Raw genomic sequence first — 21,465 nt, 5'->3', positions numbered from 1 at the left:
TTGAGGATGATAGACCTCTCATACCAGCACCTTATGAGGATGACCTATTTCTAACAGGTGCAAACCGTCTCATTTGCAGAAGTAAGAGGGAGTTGGATTCCGGATGTGGAATGATAAACTGCAAGCCTGTGATTACCTCGAGGATCTTAACTTTCAGAAGTTATATGGTAGTGATGTCGGACCAGATTTGGGAAATGCCTCTGAGTTTCATAAGCTCATTTGCGTTGATGTTCTTGGTGAATTTCCGTCTGAACATATGTTTTGCAGTTAGCATGGTGAGCTCATATTTGGTTGAGCCTCACTGGATTGATGCCAAGAATCTTTTGAGATATCTTCGGGGCACAATCTCTCATGGATTGAGATACACTACTGGAAATATGAAACTGCATGATTATTCGAATGCTGATTGAGCAGGCAATGTGGAGGATCACTAGAGCACTTCTCAGTGTTGGTTCTCTTTGGATTTTGCTTCGATATCATGGATGAGCATGAAGCAGAAGTTGGTTGCTATAAGCACCGCCGAGACCGAATACATAGCTACGAGTATGATCTCATGTGAAGTTGCATGGTTGCAGAAGCTCTTGAGTGAGCTGTTTGTACACATGATGAATACCACTATGATTCTCTGTGACAACCAGAGGTGGGATTCGATTATTGAGGAATCCCGTATTCGATGATTGTTCCAGCAGATAGACATCATATACTACCTTATCTGGGATATGGTAAGTCGATGAGTGGGGAGGCTCCATCACATTGAGACTGATGTACAGGTCATAGACATTTTGTCAAAGCCCCGGGGAAAGGTCAAATTTGTGACTTTCCCGAACAACTTGGAGTCGTTGAGAGACCTTTGCAAAAAGGTCCTGCATGTTGCATACATTGAGCTCTGGGAGCTCTAGGGGGCTTGGGGTACTTACTGGAGCAACATACGACCACAGGGCGACTCACCCTCCCCTGGTGGTGCGCTATGAACAGGATGATTAGTTCTCCTGTGGGCCAGGATGATTTGTTCTCCATGGCGATTGTGGAACAGGATGATTCGTTCTCCTGTGGGCCAGGATGATTCGTTCTCTGTGGTGACTATGGAACAGGATGATTAGTTCTCCTGTGGGCCAGGATGATTCGTTCTCCTGTAGGGTAGGATGATTAGTTCTCCGTGGCATCCACTGGACAAGATGATTCGTTCTCCTGTGGGCAGGATGATTAGTTCTCCTGTCGAGGCATCCTACCCATGCAGTCTGGGACTCATGGGAAGTACCTCTCATCTGATCAATGAACAAGGAAATGAGGATAGGGTCCATAGTAGTTCTATTGATGGACGCATCGTTGTATCTACCGTACTCCCTATGCTAGGATGACCTCCATTGATCTGGGATCAATGATACTAGTCTGGGACCAGTGAGAGTGGTACACACTCTGAGACTGACTTTGGGTCAGTAGAGGACTGGTCTGGGACCAGTGAAAGTGGTACACACTCTGAGACTGACTTCGGGACAGTGGAGGATGGTATGATACATCCTCGATCACTTCTTCTTCTTTATAGTTAGATAAGAGCAGAGCAAAGTAGAGCTCAGTAGATCAGAGCAGAGCAGACCAGTGCAGGGCACTGATGGTAGAGATAGTACAGTCAGACATATGGATCAATAGATGGAGTTCTCCCTAGTTGAGAGGGAGTGTTAAAATTGGCAACTAGGGCCAAACTGCATGTGGGTCATCTTATTTATGGTAGTTGATATTTTTCTTGGATCCCTCTCATCGAAAGGTGTAGGATTGATCTAAAGCTCATCCGATTCTGATAAGTATCTATGAAGATATGAATTTATTTTGACTATGGACAAATTGACAAGTCGACTAGCAACTTATGTAGGCTCAGAAGCCCAACAGTCATGTCTATTCAACCTCTACATTTTAGTATAAATAGAAGAGGACTTGAAGTCATTTGTCACACACATATACTCTTCATGTGATCTCCTCCTCTCCACGTCTTTGGGTTTTGGTGAAGGAGAGACACTAAGAGTGTACACTGGCCTAGTATGATGCCCTAGCCGCAATATGATGACCTAAGCAACAAAGGGAGGCACTTATACGCAGTTTAAAGAAGCCCTTATCTGTTGACTAAAGGAGGCCCTAATTGCAGTAGAGAGTGGCCTAATCCACAGCAAGGAGGAGGGCCTAATATGCAGTCAAGGGAGACATCTAAACACAGCCCTAGAGAGGAGACCTAGCCGCTGTCATAATGAAGCTGTAGCTGTAGCCATAGCCGCAGTAAAGATATGCCCTAGCCGTAGGCTTATGAGGACACCTATACGCAGAAAAGAGGAGACTTATAAGCAACATAAATAAGCCTCTATACGCTGTCTCAAAAGGCTCAATCCGCAGGTAAGAGGAGGGCTAATATAGGCCCTAACTGAAGGCATGAAGCCGCTGTCTATTAACCCTATATGCAACAAGAAAGAGACTCTTTATCCGCAGTTAGAAAGAGGATCTATACACAGTCCTAGAGGAGACCTGTTTACGCAACAAGGAGATATATATGGGACCTTCCATCGGCTGTCTAAGGAAGCTCTAAAAGAGCCCTTGCCGCAGGTCAGAAAGTCACCTAATCTATACGTTGTCTGGTTATAATCAAAGAGGTTTATATGCAGCAAGAAAAGGCACTCACACGCAGCAAAGGGGAGGCTTCTATACATAGCAATTGAGGGTGCCTTAAGACGCTGTAAGGAAAGACAACTAAAAGTAATCATATCACAACTTAGAGGATATGTCCTTATGCCACATTGCTATAGGTGACATCGTGGCTCATTTGAGATCTGTTTTGGGCATGTTGACATTGTTCTTAAGGGGCAGAACTACAATGAAGAAATACCCTAACCAGTCACCACGTTCTGCATCAAATGACTGTGTCTGGTGCAACCTCAAAGAGAAGGTAAATCAAGTCTATCTAAGAAGATCTCTTAGGAGAAGATTGGAAGACATTGCTCTTCAAGGATAAAGATAGCTGGGTACTATGTGTAGACCTTACTTACTGATGGGCTAGGCCACATGCCATATCCAACAACATAGATTGTGTTAAGGGTTGCACAAATTAGTCTTGCAAGTATGGCAGTAGTGAAACCTCAACTTGGATCATGACTGTATCAAGGTTGAGAATTGAAGTTTGATGCACCAGCTCATATAGCAGTGACAACTAGTACTGCATGAAAAGGACAGCATTCTGGAAGATGCAGCATGATTGGATGCAGCATGGTTGGATGCAGTATGGTGATGGGATCACCTTGAAGAAATATGCCGTCACCTAAGTTTAGATCTGCAGCCCTTGTCATCAGATCTGCAACCTCATTATGTCATCTTCATGGTGAAGATCTCTGCTCTTATCTTGTTAAGTCAAAGTGTTGACTTCTGATGTATATGTACTATCTCTCTGCGCTAAACTATTGAAGAACATAGAAGAAGAATTGATCAAGGGTTTCCCCACATTGGGGTTTGTCCCTCGCTAGTGCCATATCTTGTGTCCTCTTGTCTTGGCTTGTCTTCTGCGATTTATGTTTATGTTCTATCTGCAGTTTACTTTAATGCTGATGTGATTGCTAATCTGGAAAAGATCTTGAGCTAACTGTGAAAATTGAAATAAATTGCTCTAAGCATAGAACATACCTAAAAATAACAGACTCTCCCTTTGAATTGGTGAATTCACTCTGAAACTTGACTCCCTCTGAGTCCCTGAAACCTTCTTCTTTCCTTGGTCAATAGGCTTACCCTTTAGCCTGAACAGACCATTCTCTGTGACTCTAAGAACCACCCTTGGGCTAGAGTTAGAGCCACTGGGCTTGGGCATCACTCTTCCATTCCAAAATAAAACCCCATTGCCCCAATCGCTGAGACTTAAAGCATGCTACACTTGAGATCCAATACCCAAAGTACATCTTGGAGTTGCAATAATCCACTTGACTCCATCCTGAATGGTATAGTCCCAGTTCCTCTGATTGCACGTTGACTCTTATCACCGATCTTCACATGTAGATCATAGTCCCATTTGGTCAGGCTCTCAAATACTTCTCGTGTTTTTGTCATATGCTTCTATTACCCTCACAAATGGTGCTCCTAGAGAAATGAGAGAGAAGAGAAAACAGTTCGTCAAATCTCCTAATGAAGTCATCCTCGTTGACTGTAGCTAGAGCAACGATCACCATCTCAAGCTTCTTCTCTTTTGCTCCTTCTTATGCAGACACTTGCTTGCATAATGACCATACTCTTCACATGCAAAGCATTTCACTTTGCTTAAGTCCTTCTTGATGATGAACTTCTTTTTGCCCTTGTTCAACTTACTAGTGAGGGCAACGTTCTTTGCATCAGGGCGCTTCTGTTGAAGATCCTCCTCTTGAAGTTCCTCTTGGATGAAATCATCCCTTAATTTGTTCCAATTTGGAAGTTTTTCCCATCCAATTTGGAAGTTTCTCCCATGAAACTACTCCTTTGATGAATGGTTTCCATTGCTTTGAGAAGCCCTTTATTGCAATCCTCACCAACTTTGGTTCTTACACATTAGTCCCTATAACTGCAAGCTCATCACAAACTTGCAAAATCCTTGTAAGATGCAAAATCACGTCCTCCAAATTTGTCATCTTGATGTTCCTGAGCTTCTCTCTCAATACCATATTCTAGTTCTCGTTCTTGTTCTGAAACAACCCTTTTAGAGCTTCCCACACGTGACATGCAATGTATTTTTTGGTGAGATGAGGTATTGAGTGATCCTTTCCGCCAAGAATGATCAACTTGGCGTTTGCATCATCTAGGTTATACAAAGCCAAAGTTGCTGCATCAGTTGGTGCCTTGATCTAGGTGTTGGCATAACCCCACAGATTATTCACCAACAACACTAGCTTGATTCTTTCCTTCCATGAACTGTAATTGAATATCTCTTCCAACTGGTCCTCAAACCTCAAGCCAAAAATCATTTTCTCTGTTGAATTCTTCCCCCCAACATCCAAGAGACCAACTGTCCTTATATAAACAACAAGACAACTCAACTTCCTTTTAGAGTTTGCACTTGTGCACAATTTTGACCCAACTGCTCCTAAAAGTAGCTCTGATACCATGTTAGAATTCCATGCACCCTATGTCTGGTCTATGCTTTAGCTAGAAAACATAAACACATTGAAAATGCCTAACTTGAAAAAACTTTTGCACAACAGAGTACCGACAATTAGATCGATGTATAGTACACAATTTTTATGCCCAAACTTGATTTCATATTTGTCTATTAACAAGGATATCCATAGGGCTCTCGTACCATGGATAATGGCCCTTAATATCCGAGTACAATGCCAAAATAGAATGTCAAATCCTTTAGACCAAACACCTAGGGCTGAGGTTTTGTCCTTTGAGCCTTTCTTTCCCAAATAACAATACCTACAACACTAACATTGCTATAACAAACTAGGGCATTACTAGCCCTTCCTAAATTACTCAAACACCAATTAGCTTATCTGGCAGTGGCTTTTCACCTTGCTATAGCAAACATACCTCCTTTTCTACGCACAACAACCCCTTGCTAGCCTTCCTGTCGCCTCGGCTTGCTCCCTTAGGCTTGTGACTACCCTACCCAACTTGTGACAATCTTTCTTTGTTTGTGGCAGGCCCTAACAAGCCCCCCTTTGCTCTTTTCCAGCTTAAAAATGCCTAACTTAAATATATATATATATATATATATATATATATATATAAATAAATATTTTTTTTTTGCATAGCAGAATATACCAACAATTATATCAATGTATAGTACACAAAATTTATGCCCAAACTTGACTTCTTATTTGTCCATTAACAAGAAAATCAACAAGGCTCCCGTACCATGGATAATGTCCCCTTTATATCTTTGTACAATGCCAAAATAGAATCTCAAATCCTTTAGACCAAACACCTAGGGTTGAGGCTTTGTACTCTAAGCCTTTCTTGCGCAACTAATAACACCTATAGCACTACCACTGTTGTAACAAACTAGGGAATTGCCAACCCCTTCTTAAGTTACTCAAAACACCAATCAACTTACCTAGCAGTGGCTTTTCTCCTTGTTGTAGCAGACATACCTACTTTTTACGCATAACAACCCTTTGCCAACCTCCCTGTAGCCTCATCTCACTTAGGCCTGCAACCACCTTTCCTAGCTAGCAATAGTCTTTCCTTTCTTGTAGTAGGCCCTAACAGGCCTCCCTTTTCCCTTGGCCAACTTCCTTTCATCCTCGTACTGCCTTATTTAGGGCTCGACCCCCCTTGTAGTTCCAACATAGGCTTATGGCCTCCTTCAGCCACACCCGCGGTCAGCTGTGCAACCTTCCTTGGCGCCTTCCTGTAGTAGTTGCAACCCTAGACTGTCCTTGGTCAGCTGTGCAACCTTCCTTGGTGCCTTCTTGTAGTAGTTGCAACCCTAGACTGTCCTTGGTCAGCTGTGCAACCTTCCTTTGCGCCTTCCTGTAGCAGTTGCAACCCTAGACTGTCCTTCTTTAGTCGTGGCCTATTCCAACCAGACTTTGGCTGCTCCTTCATCTCTACATAAACAGTAAAACTCGACCATATGCTCTTCATCTTGCAACTTCCCTTGCTACAACAGAAACAAGGCTTGGTCTGTCCTTTGCCAAGCCTTCTTCCAATCTCATGCGGCTCCTTTTGCTGTCTGGGCTAAGTTACATCTAGCCTCTTCACTTCACACAAGAAAAATGATCCTTTTTTCTTCATGTCTCCAAACTTCTCCATTGGTTTCTTATTTATACTTGTCCTTAGGTCTCTTTGGAAGCCCGTATGTCCTTTAAGAAACCTTTAACACAACTATCAATGAATTATATTTTCCTTGGATTCAAAGCCCACTCACTTTGGGTCCAAAACTCCAAACTTGGGTGCAAAGCCCACACACTCAAATTTGTGGGTGTTTTTCTCTAAAAAGCCTAGCACCAAGGACATGTGAAAGTACCTCCCGATGCTACCCAATTTCAACCTCCCTCTTAGCGAGGGAGGTACTTCCATTCTTGGAAGTTTCTGTTTCCCATACTGAAACACAATCCTCTTCCACAACTGCTCTCCAACATTCATGATAGGCTTCATCTTTCGGCACAGAAGCAAAAACTTGCTGTAAGAAAAAAAACCTTCTTGGAAGTTTCCTTGCTACTAGAAGCCTCTTGCTTCTTCTTTTCCTGATAGGTCCATGGCTCCTTCTTAGACATGGAAGTCTCCTTTCTTCTCTCTGGTGTTACACTCTTCTTGGGTTGCTAACTCTCCCTTTGAATTGGCGAATTCACTTTGAAATTTGACTCCCTCTGAGGCTTTGAAACCTTCTTCTTTCCTTGGTCAATAGGCTTGCCCTTTAGCCTGTATAGACCATTCTCTCCGACTCCAAGAACCACTCCTGGGCTAGAGTTAGAGTCACTGGGCTTGAGTATCACTCTTCCATTCCATAATAAAACCCCATTGCCTCAATTGCTGAGACTAAAAGCATGCTACACTTGAGCTTCGGTACTCAAAGCACATCCTAGACTTGCAACAATCCACTTGACTCCATCCTGAATGGTACAGTCCCAGTTCCTCTGACTACATGTTAACTCTTATCACCAATCTTCACATGTAGATTGTAGTCCCATTTGGTCAAGCTCTCAAATACTTCTCGCGTTCTTGTCATATGCTTCGATGCCTCGCTATCTAGGAACCAAGCACCCTTGCAAATGGTGCTCCTGGAGAAATGAGAGATAAGAGAAAACTCTTTGTCAAATCTCCTAGCGAAGTGATCCTCGTTGACTGTAGCTAGAGCAACCATCACCATCTCAAGCTTCTCTTTTGCTCCTTCTTATGTGGGCACTTGCTTGCATAATGACCATACTCTTCACATGCAAAGCATCTCACTTTGCTTAAGTCCTTCTTGATGATGAACTTCTCTGTGCCCTTCCTCAACTTACTAGTGAGGGAAACTTTCTTTGCATCAAGACTCTTCTGTTGAAGATCCTCGTCTCGAAGTTCCTCCTAGATGAAATCATCCCATAACCTGTTCCAATTTGGAAGTTTCTCCCATGAAAATACTCCTTTGATGAATGGCTTCCATTTCTTTGAGAAGCCCTTTATTACAATCCTCACCAACTCTGATTCTTACACATTATCCCCTATAGTTGCAAGCTCATCACGAACTTGCAAAATCCTTGTAATATACACAATCACACCTCCAAACCTGTCATCTTGATGTCTCTAAGCTTCTCTCTCAATACTATCTTCTGGTTCTCATTCTTGTTCCGAAACAACGCTTCTATAGATTCCCACATGTGACATGCATTATATTTTCCAGTGAGATGAGGTATTGAGTGATCCTTTCCACCAAGAATGATCAACTTGGCTTTTGCATCATCTAGGTTATACAATGCTAAAGCTAGTGCATCAGTTGGTGCCTTTATCTAGGTGTTGGCATAACCCCATAGATCTTCACCAACAACACTAGCTTGATTCTTTCCTTCCATAAACTGTAATTAGATATCCCTTCCAAGCACTCCTCAAATCTCAAGCCAAAAATCATTTTCTTTGTTGGATTCTTCCCTCCAAAATCCAAGAGTCCAACCCTCCTTACTTCAATAACAAGACAACTCAACTCCCTTTTAGAGTTGGCACTTGTGCACAATTTTGACCCAACTACTCCTAAAAGTAGCTCCTATACCATGTTAGAATTCCATGCACCCTAGGTCTGGGTTATATGCTTTAGCTAGAAAACATAAACGCACTAAAAATTCCTAACTTAAAAAAACTTTTGCACAACGAAATACTGACAATTAGATCAATGTATATTACACAATATTTATGCCCAAACTTGATTTCATATTTGTCCATTAACAAGAATATCTGTAGGGCTCCTGTACCAGGGATAATGGCCCTTTATATCCTAGTACAATGCCAAAATAGAATGTCAAATCCTTTAGACCAAACACCTAGGGCTGAGGCTTTGTCCTCTAAGCCTTTCCTGCCCAAATAACAATACCTACAACACTAACATTGTTGTAACAAACTAGGGCAATTACTAGCCCTTCTTAAATTACTCAAACACCAATTAGCTTACTTAGTAGTGGCTTTCCTGCTTGCTATAGCAAACATACGTCCTTTTCTATGCACGACCCTCTGCCAGCCTTAATGTAGCCTCGACTGCTCCTTTAGGCTTGTGACTACCCTTCCCAGCTTGTGATAGTCTTTCTTTGCCTGTAGTAGGCCCTAACAAGCCTCCCTTTGCTCTTTGCCAACTTTCTTTTAGCCTTGGTTTGCCTTATCTAGGCCTCGACCCCCTTGCAGTTCCAACATAGGCTTGCGGTGTCCTTCAGCCAACCTGCGGACAACTTTGAGGCCTTCCTCGACCTTCTTGTAGCAATTGCGGCCCTTGACTGTCCTTCTTTAGATGTAGTCTACTCCAACCAGATTTCGACTGCTCCTTTAGCCCGATATGAGATGTATATAGGCTACTCGAAAGGCTATTTCCAACCACAGGAAATGTATCAACGATTCATCATCGATAGATTTCTTGGATCTGATTAGATGGCATTTAAAAAAAATGTTTTGGATAGATCAGTTTACCAAAAGAAGAATCTATATTTGACAAATACTCTTCAAAGATCTTCTTTACTTGATTTGGAATTATTCGTTCTGCTAATAGATAAATCCGTTTCGAAATAGATTCAACTTTTCCTCTTTTCGATGATTTATTGATCATAACAAGTGAACAAACGATATCTGTAGGTAAGGGTTTCCGGGGTAGTTGAAAGCTTTCGTGTTCCAATTCCTGCCCATGATTCGAGATATGGTACCCATACCCAAATGGATCATTCGCCCCACTATGCCCGCTCGACTTACAATGATAAGCTACCAACAATGACCTTTTGTCTATGTCTGTCAGTATGGCTATATCTCTCTCTATGGTGAGGTGTTGTAGCAACCCTGTATTGCGTATTTGGATGTGCATGGTTCCATGGTAATGCCAGATAAAAAAGATTTTGGTTATCTCTATCCATTGATTCAGCTTCTTAATAAACTCATAGGTCACAACGCACACCTCTGAGTGGTATAAAAGTGGAAATAAAATAGATTTCTTAAATATTGACCAACGAACTTTTCGAATGCATCAATCAACTTGGGGGGGAGGGTGGAAACAAGCCCCGTCTGGACAGATTCGGCAAACCCGTAGTGGGAATCGAACCTGCATCGTTAGCTTGGAAAGGTAAGGGTTATAGTCAACATTGATTATTAAATGAGGTTGAATCATCAATGAGATCAAGAGAAAATCAAATGACCCAACACTATAGTTTTCTCTCGATTCAGAATCATTTTGATTTTTCTGTCTGAGAACACATCAACAATAAAACTTGGCCAGATACCCTTTAGCTTGTGGCGTCCCTTGCTACAACAGAAACAAGGCTTGGTCTATCCTTTGCCAAGCCTTCTTCCAATTTCCTGCGGCTCCTTTTGCTTCCTGGACTAAGTCACATATAGCCTCTTCACTTTATACAAGAAGAATGATCCTTGTCTCTTCTTGTCTCCAAAGTTATCATTAGTTTCTTATTTATTCTTGTACTTAGGTTTCTTTGAAAGCCCTTATGTCCTTCAAGAAACCTCCAACACAACCTTTACATTAAATTAGAATTTCCTTGGGTTCAAAGCCTACTCACTTTGTGGGTGTTTTATCTCACAAGCCTAGCACTAAAGGCATGTGAGAGTACCTCTTGATGCTACCCAATTTCAACACCCATACAATTTTGGCCTGTCCTTGAGCACATCTTTGTGCCAATAGGAGGCTTTATTTTCCATGAAAACCCCCCTTCCCCCGCCTCACATTTTATGAACTCTAGAATAAAAACATAGTTTTATGTAAGAGTGAACTTGTTTGAACTTTGAAGATCTCAAGGAATTCATTCTCATCTAGGTGGGGGACAAGATGCTTAGGCAACGTAAGCACCATGTTAACTTCGCCAACAATTGATTTTGTTGTCATAGGTTAGACCATAAAATCTATGATTGCTTGCCCATGGTTAAGGTAGACCCTCTACTTCTCCTAATCAAGTTGCCGAAGCTCATGCTCAAGCAACTAAAGCTAATTATTACAATGATGAAGGTTTACTTATAATTTAATTCTTGGATGCCTATGTAAAGTGGAGAGGGTTATTAAGGCTCTTTGCCTGATAAGGGAGATGAGGTTTCATAGATATAACCCTTGGATTAGACATTATACCTCACTTGTCAGAAGACTTTGTGAACATGGTAAAGTACTTTATGGTTTCAATTTGCAAAATGAAATGTCCTATTCAGGCTTCCTCCTTGATATGATAACATACATTGTTGCAATAGATGGTCCCTGAATAGCTATTCAAATGGATCATGTAGTATGCACATAGGCTTTTTAAGGAAATGCTAGAAAATCTTTATGTTCTTGATATTGTTGTCCAAAACATTCTAATAAATGGACTTTGCAAGGTCGATGGAATACATGATGCTTAGGAAGTATTAAATTAAGGTCAATGGAATACATGATGCTTAGGAAGTATTAAATTAAGGTCGATGGAATACATGATGCATTGAAAAGTTGGAGAAGGGACATTCTTCGATGTGATGACCTACAATGAGATAATAGACAGGTCATGTAAAATCCTTCAGTTGATTTAGCATTACCATACCTTTTCCAAGATCGTTGCAGGCACAAGGCATCTCAATGTCATTATGTATACAACCTCAATCAAGGAAACATTCAAGGATCCATACTTATTCTAGAAATGTAAAAATCACGTCGAACATTACTAATTCTGAAAATGCCAACAATAAATATTTGGTGATATATATATTTTTTTTTTACAGATTTTCAGATTTTAAGTATTTTATATAGTTTCTAGAAAATTTGGTGATTTGTTACATAAACAATTTTATCTTCTAGAGTCTGGGTAAATTGTTTTTGGAAAAAATGAAAATTGATGAATCATTTTTGGGGGAAAAATGGAAATTAGTCAAATGGTGAAATTTAGCCTTTATAATATTCCTTGACCTTAAAAATGGTTTCTGCAATGTAGGAGACTCACAGATGCTCTTGACTTGTGGCATGAAATGGAAAATAAGAATGTTATTTTAATATGGTTGCACATATAGCTTTGATTCAAAGACTTTGCAAGTTTAATGGGGCCAAAGCTTGCTTTAAATTACTTGCAAGAATTGGAAGGAAAGGACACAAGCCTATGTCATCTATCTCTATTGTGTTCGTCAATAGTTTTGTTCAAGGAGATGAAAGATCCAGAGGAAGTAGTTTAGAAGCAATTTTTCGAACATTGTGTTGGTGAATGTATCGCCAAGGTTGTGAAAATAAACCCTTTGGTAACATCAGTGAAAATATTGGCAAACTTAAAAAAAAGACAAAAAAATTCATCTTTTTCCTAATTTGCTAAACATTTAAAAGAACAACATCAATTAAACACTTTATCACATGAATATGAAAAGAAAATTGATATGTGAAATGTATTTGTCAAGTGATATATCATACATTGATACCGAATCTTGTCTTGAGCGTGGACTCCCATGTTTCAAAATTGCGTCAAAAAATATAATAAATTGGACACTTTGCTTAAGTGGATTTATCTCCCAAGATAGATTCCATAACTCATGTACAAGGATTTTTAGTTAGTTAACATCACTTTTATCTTCTTGACTCTTCATTGATTTGAGTTTGCATGTTATAACTGACACAAATTATGATTTTATTTTCACCATTTCACTCTTATTGGTTCAAGGGGGCACAATGCCCTTGCAGCCTCCTTGCTTATAATCCCATTTCGTGAAATTTCTGTTGATTCTCCATTGAATCAACGAATCAACACCACTCCACAATAAACATGCTAATGGCAATGGCTACACTGAATTTCCCCTCCGCTTGATGGAAGACATCGAATTTCTCTTTTGCTCTCAGTTACCTGCTTTTGCTTTTCAAAATGTGTCAAAAAGTCACCAAATTGGATTTTAGTGACCTTTCCATTGAACTGCGATTTTTTGAATATATCGCATTACATTTGAACTTTGAAAAAGTCACGACCTTTTGTGGCAACAATATCGCTGAGCTGAGAGGATTGTGATTCATCACAATGTTGGCAATGTATCTCTGATATTTGTAACACTGTTTAGAAGAAAAACAATCATAACCCTACAGATAAAGTTTCCCAAGTCATTAGTGTTCATAGATGGTCTTTGCAGGCTATGTAAAGATGGGACAGGCACTGCAGTTGGAAATAATATTATTGAAAAAAGATGGCTTCCAGATATTCATACTTTAAATGGATTGGAGAGTGGGGTTAAGTAAGAAAATGTGAAATGGATAACTTGGTCAAATGTTTCTGCTTCTTCCTCGTATGTTGCTAATTAGTTGGTTAGGAAGCCAAAAGTGCCCAAGAATTGTCTAAGAGGTCCTGTTTTTGCAGACATGCAGGCCTGCAAGGTAATTTGCAGATCATTCATTTATTCATCCGATTAAATCAGCCCTTAACTTGGGACAAGTTTTTCGTTTTCTCGATGTGCCTGTGAAGTAACAAGTGTGAAGTTCAAATTTCAATTTGTTGATTAATTTTTAGACACTCTACATGGAACACATTGTGTGAGTCTATCATCTACGTCTCGGTATTATTATGATCACCAGATTTTGGCAAAGTTTGTGCTCGGTGAGGCTGCCTTACATATGTTTTAGGATTTGTAAATGGGAAAACATGTACTAGAAGGGTCTGAAAGGTTTGAGGCACTAAAGATTGTGAGGTAAAATCTCTTATCTTTCCATGTTATTAATCTGTTCAACTTACTGGATGCCATCACTCCTATAATGAAATTATTAGTAGGTTTAAATTATGATTATTTATGTTGTTCTTACATGGCTACCAAACCTATTAGAACAGGACATTGGCAACATCATTTAAATACTCTTTACGTGACATTTCATTTGTGTTATTATTTTTCTTGGGAAGCTTTTTTGAAGAAGCATTTATTAAATGTTTAGTATGGACAGTACAGACTACCTTAACAGAGGCTACAGGGAATGATTATGCATACAATTTGCTTTTTTTAATACAGACTAAGAATAGTGACATCTATTCTCATTATGAGTGCGATATCTAGTTAATTAGTGAAGATTTCCATCTTTGATTCTAGTAAGCAAACCTGACTTTGGTCATGAGGTAGGCCTTCCAGGTTTTACAAGTTTTGAGAAGAGCCACTGCCAAAAGATGAGTGTCTATAAAAATCACGCACTTTGGCAAGATTGAAAAGCATGTAGGAGTTTGCCAAACAGGCTAGCATTGTTGTGGTTTATAAAGGTGGAGCCAAGTATGTTCTTTTCATATTTGGAATTTGAATATTTTTGAAACAATCAGTGGCAGCATTGTCCATTGATGTTGCTAATATTTTCATTTTTATATTTTACCATTATTAGAGTTGTTGCAAGATATTTTCTGTAGCATTCATAGGTTCTGATGTTGGACAGTTATCTAGAAGTTACACAGACTGATAGCACCACTGGATAAGTATATAACTTCTAACAAATGTATTGCTTGGGGCTCTTCTTTTTTTATGTGGCTACGTTTCATCATCAGCTTTTTGGCAGAGGGCATCTTCCTTCCACTGTCTTTTCTCTCAAATATGATAGTAATTCCAACATAAATGCATCCTTAGAAGTGTCATACACATGCAACTACACGTGTGCCTAAAACTTGTTGCTTCATCCTTTGCACTCTTTTGCCTGAACTTTGGCCTCTACGTTCCTCAGAAGCCATTCTACTAATTTCTTTTCTTTTTGAAAATGCATCACATATCTTATTAAATATCAGTTTGAATGTCCATTGAGATTCACCTATGTAGTTGTTGTAGGATCAACACTTGTGAGATGGCATATCTTCCCTGGATTCAGCTTGAAGATTGAAGTGAAACTAGATTACATAAGAATATATTATAGTCTTTGCTTCATTGCTCTGCTTCTTTGGAAGAGGGTTTGACTCAACAGGCTGGGCATTTTCTGATTGAATCAATGTTATGTAACTTTTCAGGAGGCCAATAAATCATTCAATCTCACAGAAGTTGCTACTTTCATATTTGTTTATCCACTTTTAGGAAAGACATGTCATGTATTTTAGTGGAAGCCAAGATCACAGCTGTAGTCCTAGATTTTGAAGATACGAGGAGATGAGGGTTTGGATGGGCATATTTTATTTTTATTGTCCTTGGGATCTGGGAATCTGATTCGAGCCTCAGATGGAAACATCGTAAGTGAGTTGTTTTGAAGAAAACATTCACTTCCAATTGCGAAAGATTTCTTGGCTGTAACTACATGTAATATTTTGGGCTCACAATCATTGCACACAGTTTGCTAAGAAATCTTTGACAATATGTCCAACGGCAAAAGCTTACATCCTTACATTCACTCCCTCTTTTGGTCAGTCTCTGTAGAGTTTTCAAATCTTATTTGAATTCTGTTATCTTAGGTGTGGGTTGAACAAGGAAAAAAAATTCAGCTCTGCATGTGTTTTTGCAGAAAGTTCTTATCTGAATTGGGTTTTACATAAAATGTTAAGTCTTGTTTGGTCTCTAGGATTATAACAGCTGACTTGGGTTTAAAAGAAAAGCATTACAGAAATCTAAAATCTAAGTTACGTTTAAGAGAAAATCTTCCTTCTATGATGGGCTCTCTATAGGATTTCGATATCTAACAAAAACTTCAATGTCTGCTCAGTGTTTCTTAGGATTGTAAATGGGTTCTGCAGTGTTGCAAAAGTCGAACTTGGGAATAAATCAGCAAGGGTCCGAAATTGAAGAAGTCATAAAAGTCGGGAGAAAATTGAAAAAAATGGCAACAACTCCGTAAAATGTAAAAAATACAAAATTATTATTATTTTTTTTAATTTTATTTTTAGCATCTAAAGTATCCATAACATCAGATAAATGCATTGCCACACAAATATGAAAAGAAAGCTAATATATAAGATGTATAAAAAGTCTAACGCACAAATATGAAAAGAAAGGTAATATATAAGATGTATAAGAAGTCTACCGCACAAATATGAAAAGAAAGCTAATATATAAGATGTATAAGAAGTCTAGTGCTACATCACATATCAATAGTGAATCAAGTTCTAAATCTTGACTCCTGATTTAGTCTCAAAGAGTCAAAATATCAACAAAAAATATAGTAAATGTATATCATCATCATGAGTCATCTACATGTCATAAACTAATATGTCACTGAGTTTCTCTGCCCCTTTTACGAGAATAGGGAATGACTTTTTATCTAGAGGAAGAAGGCACTGCCCCTTGGTCTAGAAATGGACTGTTGCTTTCTAGAACCAAAAGTAGGAGGCCACCTCTGTGTTCTGTTGCTGCCCATGCTAGATGGTTTCACATCCTCCACCTCTACCTCTATCTCCCTTGCAGCTGTTACATCCTCTAGTGCCTCTAGATCCACCTTTAACCGAGGACCGAGTCCATGTAGGCCTCACAGGTTCAACCCTCCATGCAGTAGTGGTGTCAATATGGTCCAATGAGATGACTTCCACATAAGGGGTTTTCTGAAGTTGCCTCACCCACAATCGAATATTGCAGTAGACGTCGACCATGTCATTGCGACATTGAGATTCTAACATGAATTAGTGTCATAGATTGTAAATTAGTGCTTAGAAAATTTAAATATTAAAATAATAAATTATAATTTATAATAATTAAAAAAATTAGAAAGTTGTGTTTTTTGGTGTGTATTTTGTCAAATACACTCCAGTTGCGCTCGCATCTGGAGGCACTGCATATTTGGCTGAGCACTTAAATGGCAAGCTTTTGGAGATGGAGTACTTTGCCATATAGCTTGTCCACCAAGCATCTACAAGTTAAAAGAAATAAAAGAAACATAAGTAAAAACATTGAAATTTTAAACTTGAAGCAAATTATGAAGAGACAATGAATTATGAAATTTGAAACTGAAGCCTACTTGGCATTTTGGTCTTCCCATCCTTAATAGCTATATGCTAAGACCAAATTTGGCACTTGCCATCTTGTATATCTCCATTTCTTTAGAAATATATTCATGTTCTTGCTCAGATGACACCATCCTCTTAACACAAGTGAGGAATCCATCCATCACCTCAACATCAAATTTGAAACCAGAGAAAGAAAATGCGGGGTTGAGGTAGATCTTTGCAGCGAAATTGGGGTGATGGAGGGTATTGCATCTTTCATCAATCACTCTCCATAGCAACTTTTGTTTTTGAAACCCCTCATCCCCCTTATTTTCATAATAGACACGAATGGTTTCTTTGGCCCTATCCATGGCCTCATACAAGTAGCCCATTTTGGGTTTGTCTCCATCAATACACCGAAGAATCCTTGCCAAAAGTTCATAAATGGCACAGACCTCCTCCAGTCCTGCCCAAAAGCTCTCATGATATGAAACTAATTTGCATGTGCTCTCTTCCTTCAGTTTGCGACTTACAGATAAATCACACCACTCCTGTGAAAGAAACATGGTCTTCACATCCCACATAAAATTCAATACACTGAAGAGATATCAAACTAGTGGCAAATTGTGTAATGGCAAAGAGACACCAACTTTTGTTGTTGGTGAATCTTCTCATCAAGCTAAGCACAAATGCATGATTATATTTAAATTTTGTTATGCTCTTGGATGATTCAACAATATCCCTCACAAAAGGAATCTTCCCTATATCCTCCAACATCAAGTCAATACAATGTGCAACACAAGGTGTTCAAAACAAGTTAGGATACCTCTCCATAAGCAACCTGCCAACGTCAACATAATTTGCAACGTTGTCCTTTATGGCTTGGACAACATTTTGTGGGCCTACCTCCAAAATGAAGGTGTGTAACAACTTACATAATAAATGTGCATTTTTAATTTGTGTAGATATATCAATAGATTTCATAAACATTGCCCCCTTGGGACAACTAACCAAGAAGTTAAGAAGGGTCTTACCCTTTTGATCAGTCCAACCATTTGATATCATAATGCATCCAATGTGTTCAAATGATGCCAACAACAAGAACACCAACATCAAACATAGCTTGGTAGGATGGAGTGGTCTTGGCAATGTTGAAATAAATGTCACTCCATAGAAGGCACTTGCTCACTGGCTTGTCAACGTCTTCCTTTTTTTAAGTGTTAATTTGATCCCAGGTTGTGCACTAGGTGTGGTTCTAGGAACAAAAAGAAATGAGATACCTGAGGGGTTGGGCCGTGTGGATGTGGAAGGTGACGCTGAAGAAGCACTCTCACTTCTCCCAGTCCTCCCCCTACAATTTGATTTTTAATTTTTTTACTACTACCCTGTTGTCTTTGGCATCATCTTTATCATGCTGTGATTTAATAGCCTTCCAAATGATTTTTGGAGTTGCATCTAGGAAAAATTCTATATTTTGCCTTCCCGTTTCGGAAACTCGTACCCATTTCCCCGTTTCGTGCAACTTAGATTTTTTACTACTACCTTGTTGTCTTTGGCATCATCTTTATCATGCTGTGATTTAATGGCCTTCCAAATGATTTTTGGAGTTGTATCTAGGCAAAGTTCTATATTTTGCCTTGGAATTTGCCCTAGATGGAATTTTGATTGGTTGAGACCCCTTGACATATGCTTGCCACACAACTTGCAAGTTAAATATTGTTTATTGATTCCCCCCTCGGGTATATTATCGGGTTCACGATATTCCCACAAAGGGTCCAACTGCCTCGACGTTTTGTTTAAACTTGAATATGAACCTAGGGCACTTTTTTTTGAAAAAAATTAAAAACTACCCATCACATAAAAATCAAGATATATATTGAAAGATTAAAAAAAATCAAATTGTGAATTTAAATGCTTCTCACTCATTAAGTTAACACACTCAGATTCGTTCAAGCATTTTGTGACGTGTTTTAGGCCAGTATTGAGCATTAACCCACATACTCACAAATGTACAATGCACAAGATAACAACAAAAAACAAGGGCTCAAGAAACATGTGAACAATCTATGTTAAAGAATAATGAACATGCTGCCAATGATCCAGCACTAGTGACAACAACCAAGGTCTAAAACATTTTGATTCAAAGTAGCATCACCAAACTAAAAATATAACTAATACATATATCTAAACTATTTGTGGGTCTAGGGTTGGGGGTTAGCTTGACGGGGTTATCTTGATGGCTATTGGATGCGTAACAACCACAAGGCTAATCTCAATCAATTGTTCACCATATATATTGCAAAAAGCCATAACAATATGTACCATCACAGAGAGAATCCATGCCTGCAAATTGATGATTACGGTCACTCACGTTGAGCAATGGACAAAAATTCATATCCATGCCACAAAGCCAATCGAATCTCCTCCTCAGCAATGACAAAATTTTCTCTCCATAGGGGTTGAATTGTTGAGCATTGAGTGCACAATGGTGGAAAAAATCAAATCTTCCCTAATTTATACATGGCTCGGAAAATACACGAGTTTTTGGATCGAATCGCGATAAAATCACGATTTTTTGAAAAATTGAAAAACTCCAAAAAATTAGTTGATAACATTGGCGAGTTGTAAAACTTGAGATTTGCACATTTTATCGAGATGATATCGAGAGGTTGGCAATAGAGGCGTGATGATGAAAAATGAAATGGAGTGATTCTCCTTTTATATGAGGTCAATCACTTCCAATAATTCAATAAAAGTCCCTAAAACAAGTTTAATTTTGAGTAGACAGTAAAATGGGTTACAAGCCAACCAATAGCTTAATAAATAAAATATGCTAATAAATGCCACATCAAAGCATCAAATCAAGCCTCAAAGCATTTCCATGTGTCCAAAAGTTAGCTCTAGGTGGCTTGCGTCATCTCTATGGGAGCCATGTAGACAATGTGGTGTACTCTCTCTCCAACATTTGTGCTCCATCAGGTACAACAAGCCCTTCTCAGTTATCCTGGGGGATAATCATCCTCATCTTGGCTCTAGATCAAGGCATGCCCATCAAGTAGTGTTAAGGCTAGCCTAGAGGGACACTGGGTCCATTGGCACATCACTAAGAATCCTCAATGATAAGCAAGATGAGATCAACATTCTAGCATTTGAGGGTGCATTTGGGTGTCCATCAGTTTCCAAGATCATCTAAGTGCCCAACACTTTACTGTATAAGGGAAAAGTTGCATTTGCAAGGTCATCATGCTATCTGGAAGTATAGCAGGGCTTAGGCATTAGGTGGAGTAGGAGTGGAATAGTGTGCCCTTAAGGCATCAACTGTTTTGTGCAAAACCACTTAGAAAAACCATTTCAAACTCAAGTGAATGCACACCTTCGTTAAAGGCATTAACCATAGATGCATCTAAATGGACCATACTTAATTGTTAAAGGCATAATAATACTTCAAACCAGGAGCACCTTGAAATATCTAACTAGACAAAGTCTTGTAAATGTGTTTCCTAGCTTTGTAATGGTGGATATGTAATCAACCCTATTAAGTGTTTCCAATCCCTAAGGGGAGGTGGCATTTCCAAGGTCAACCCTTCAATCCATAGGTGTTAGTGAGAATAGGGGGCAATGGAGGGAAATGGTTTCATGGCCAAGTGTCATGGTCAGGGGACCAACTAATGAAAGTCCACATCTCGAGTGTATTATATGCAATGGAGGGAGCAATCATGGAGGCATGGGTTACAACTTTCCTCAGCTTGCTTTTTCCACTTCTCTCGTGCGCCGTTTCCTCTTTTATAATAATGCTTTTAATGGTGCATAACTCAAGGTTCAATGCTTGTCCTTTATGATATGGAATTTATTTTACCCCTTAAGATGAGTCAGTTTCTCACCCATCAGGGTTGGGACATGCAAGGGTTCCTTATGATGAAATGGTGCATCAGGTGCTTAGGAACTGAGTGATGGCTAATGAGGGGGGTAGAGCTCATGTTAGGATTTTGGCCATGTGCTAATTTTTGTCATGACCATCTTTTGCATTTGAACTATTTTTTTTTCTTTTGTTGTGGCCATGCTATTCTTTTTTATTCTTTTAGTTCTATCAACCTCCAGGGCAAAGTTTTTTGGCCTTACTTAACGATGTAGATGTGTGAATTCCAAATCCAAATGAGGTGGTATCAAGAGAATGATGAAAGGTGTTATGTATGGAATAACAATGGACACATTACTTCAATCCAAAGACCTTAGACCTTAGAGGAGGTCCCATTGGACTAGGGCTAAAGACTAACCCCCCTGGTAAGGTGAGAGAACAAGTTTATAGTCAAGATCGGTCAATCATCTAGATCACCCCTTTATCCATGTTAAAATGCCCAAAACATTAAGTAAAAGCACTTGATTGCAAAATGGTTAAAGTACCTGTTGAGTGGTAGCCCACCTTCATTCAAGAGGAATGTCAGATGGTGAGAGGTGCATGACCAATGCAGATGGCAGAGGAATATGGCATATCATCATCATTGAGTAA

The 21,465-nt window shown here is 39.3% G+C and overlaps 1 protein-coding gene across 2 annotated transcripts in view; it reads left to right on the top strand.

Annotated features, from left to right (window-relative positions):
• The window catches only part of LOC149221245 (protein SEEDLING LETHAL 1, chloroplastic-like), a 51,503-nt gene extending 35,940 nt beyond the window's left edge, over positions 1-15,563 (top strand). Inside the window, exon 2 of one of the 2 annotated variants that reach the window (XM_089385056.1) lies at positions 15,063-15,563. In XM_089385056.1, the coding sequence (XP_089241182.1) occupies positions 15,063-15,149 (87 nt within the window). In that variant the 3' untranslated portion in view covers positions 15,150-15,563. Of the gene's footprint in view, positions 1-12,062; positions 12,292-15,062 lie in introns of those variants that run through there. The other variant, XM_089385057.1, reaches the window with a different exon arrangement.
• The last annotated feature ends 5,902 nt before the right edge of the window (positions 15,564-21,465 follow it).

The sequence above is a fragment of the Pinus tabuliformis genome, chromosome Q, assembly GCF_031772625.1.
Source record: "Pinus tabuliformis cultivar Carrire ecotype Pingquan chromosome Q, CPIR1, whole genome shotgun sequence".
Classification (NCBI taxonomy): Eukaryota; Viridiplantae; Streptophyta; class Pinopsida; order Pinales; family Pinaceae; genus Pinus; species Pinus tabuliformis.
The sequence above is the reverse complement of the archived record's forward strand: the minus strand, read 5'-3'. Positions and strand labels throughout refer to the sequence as shown.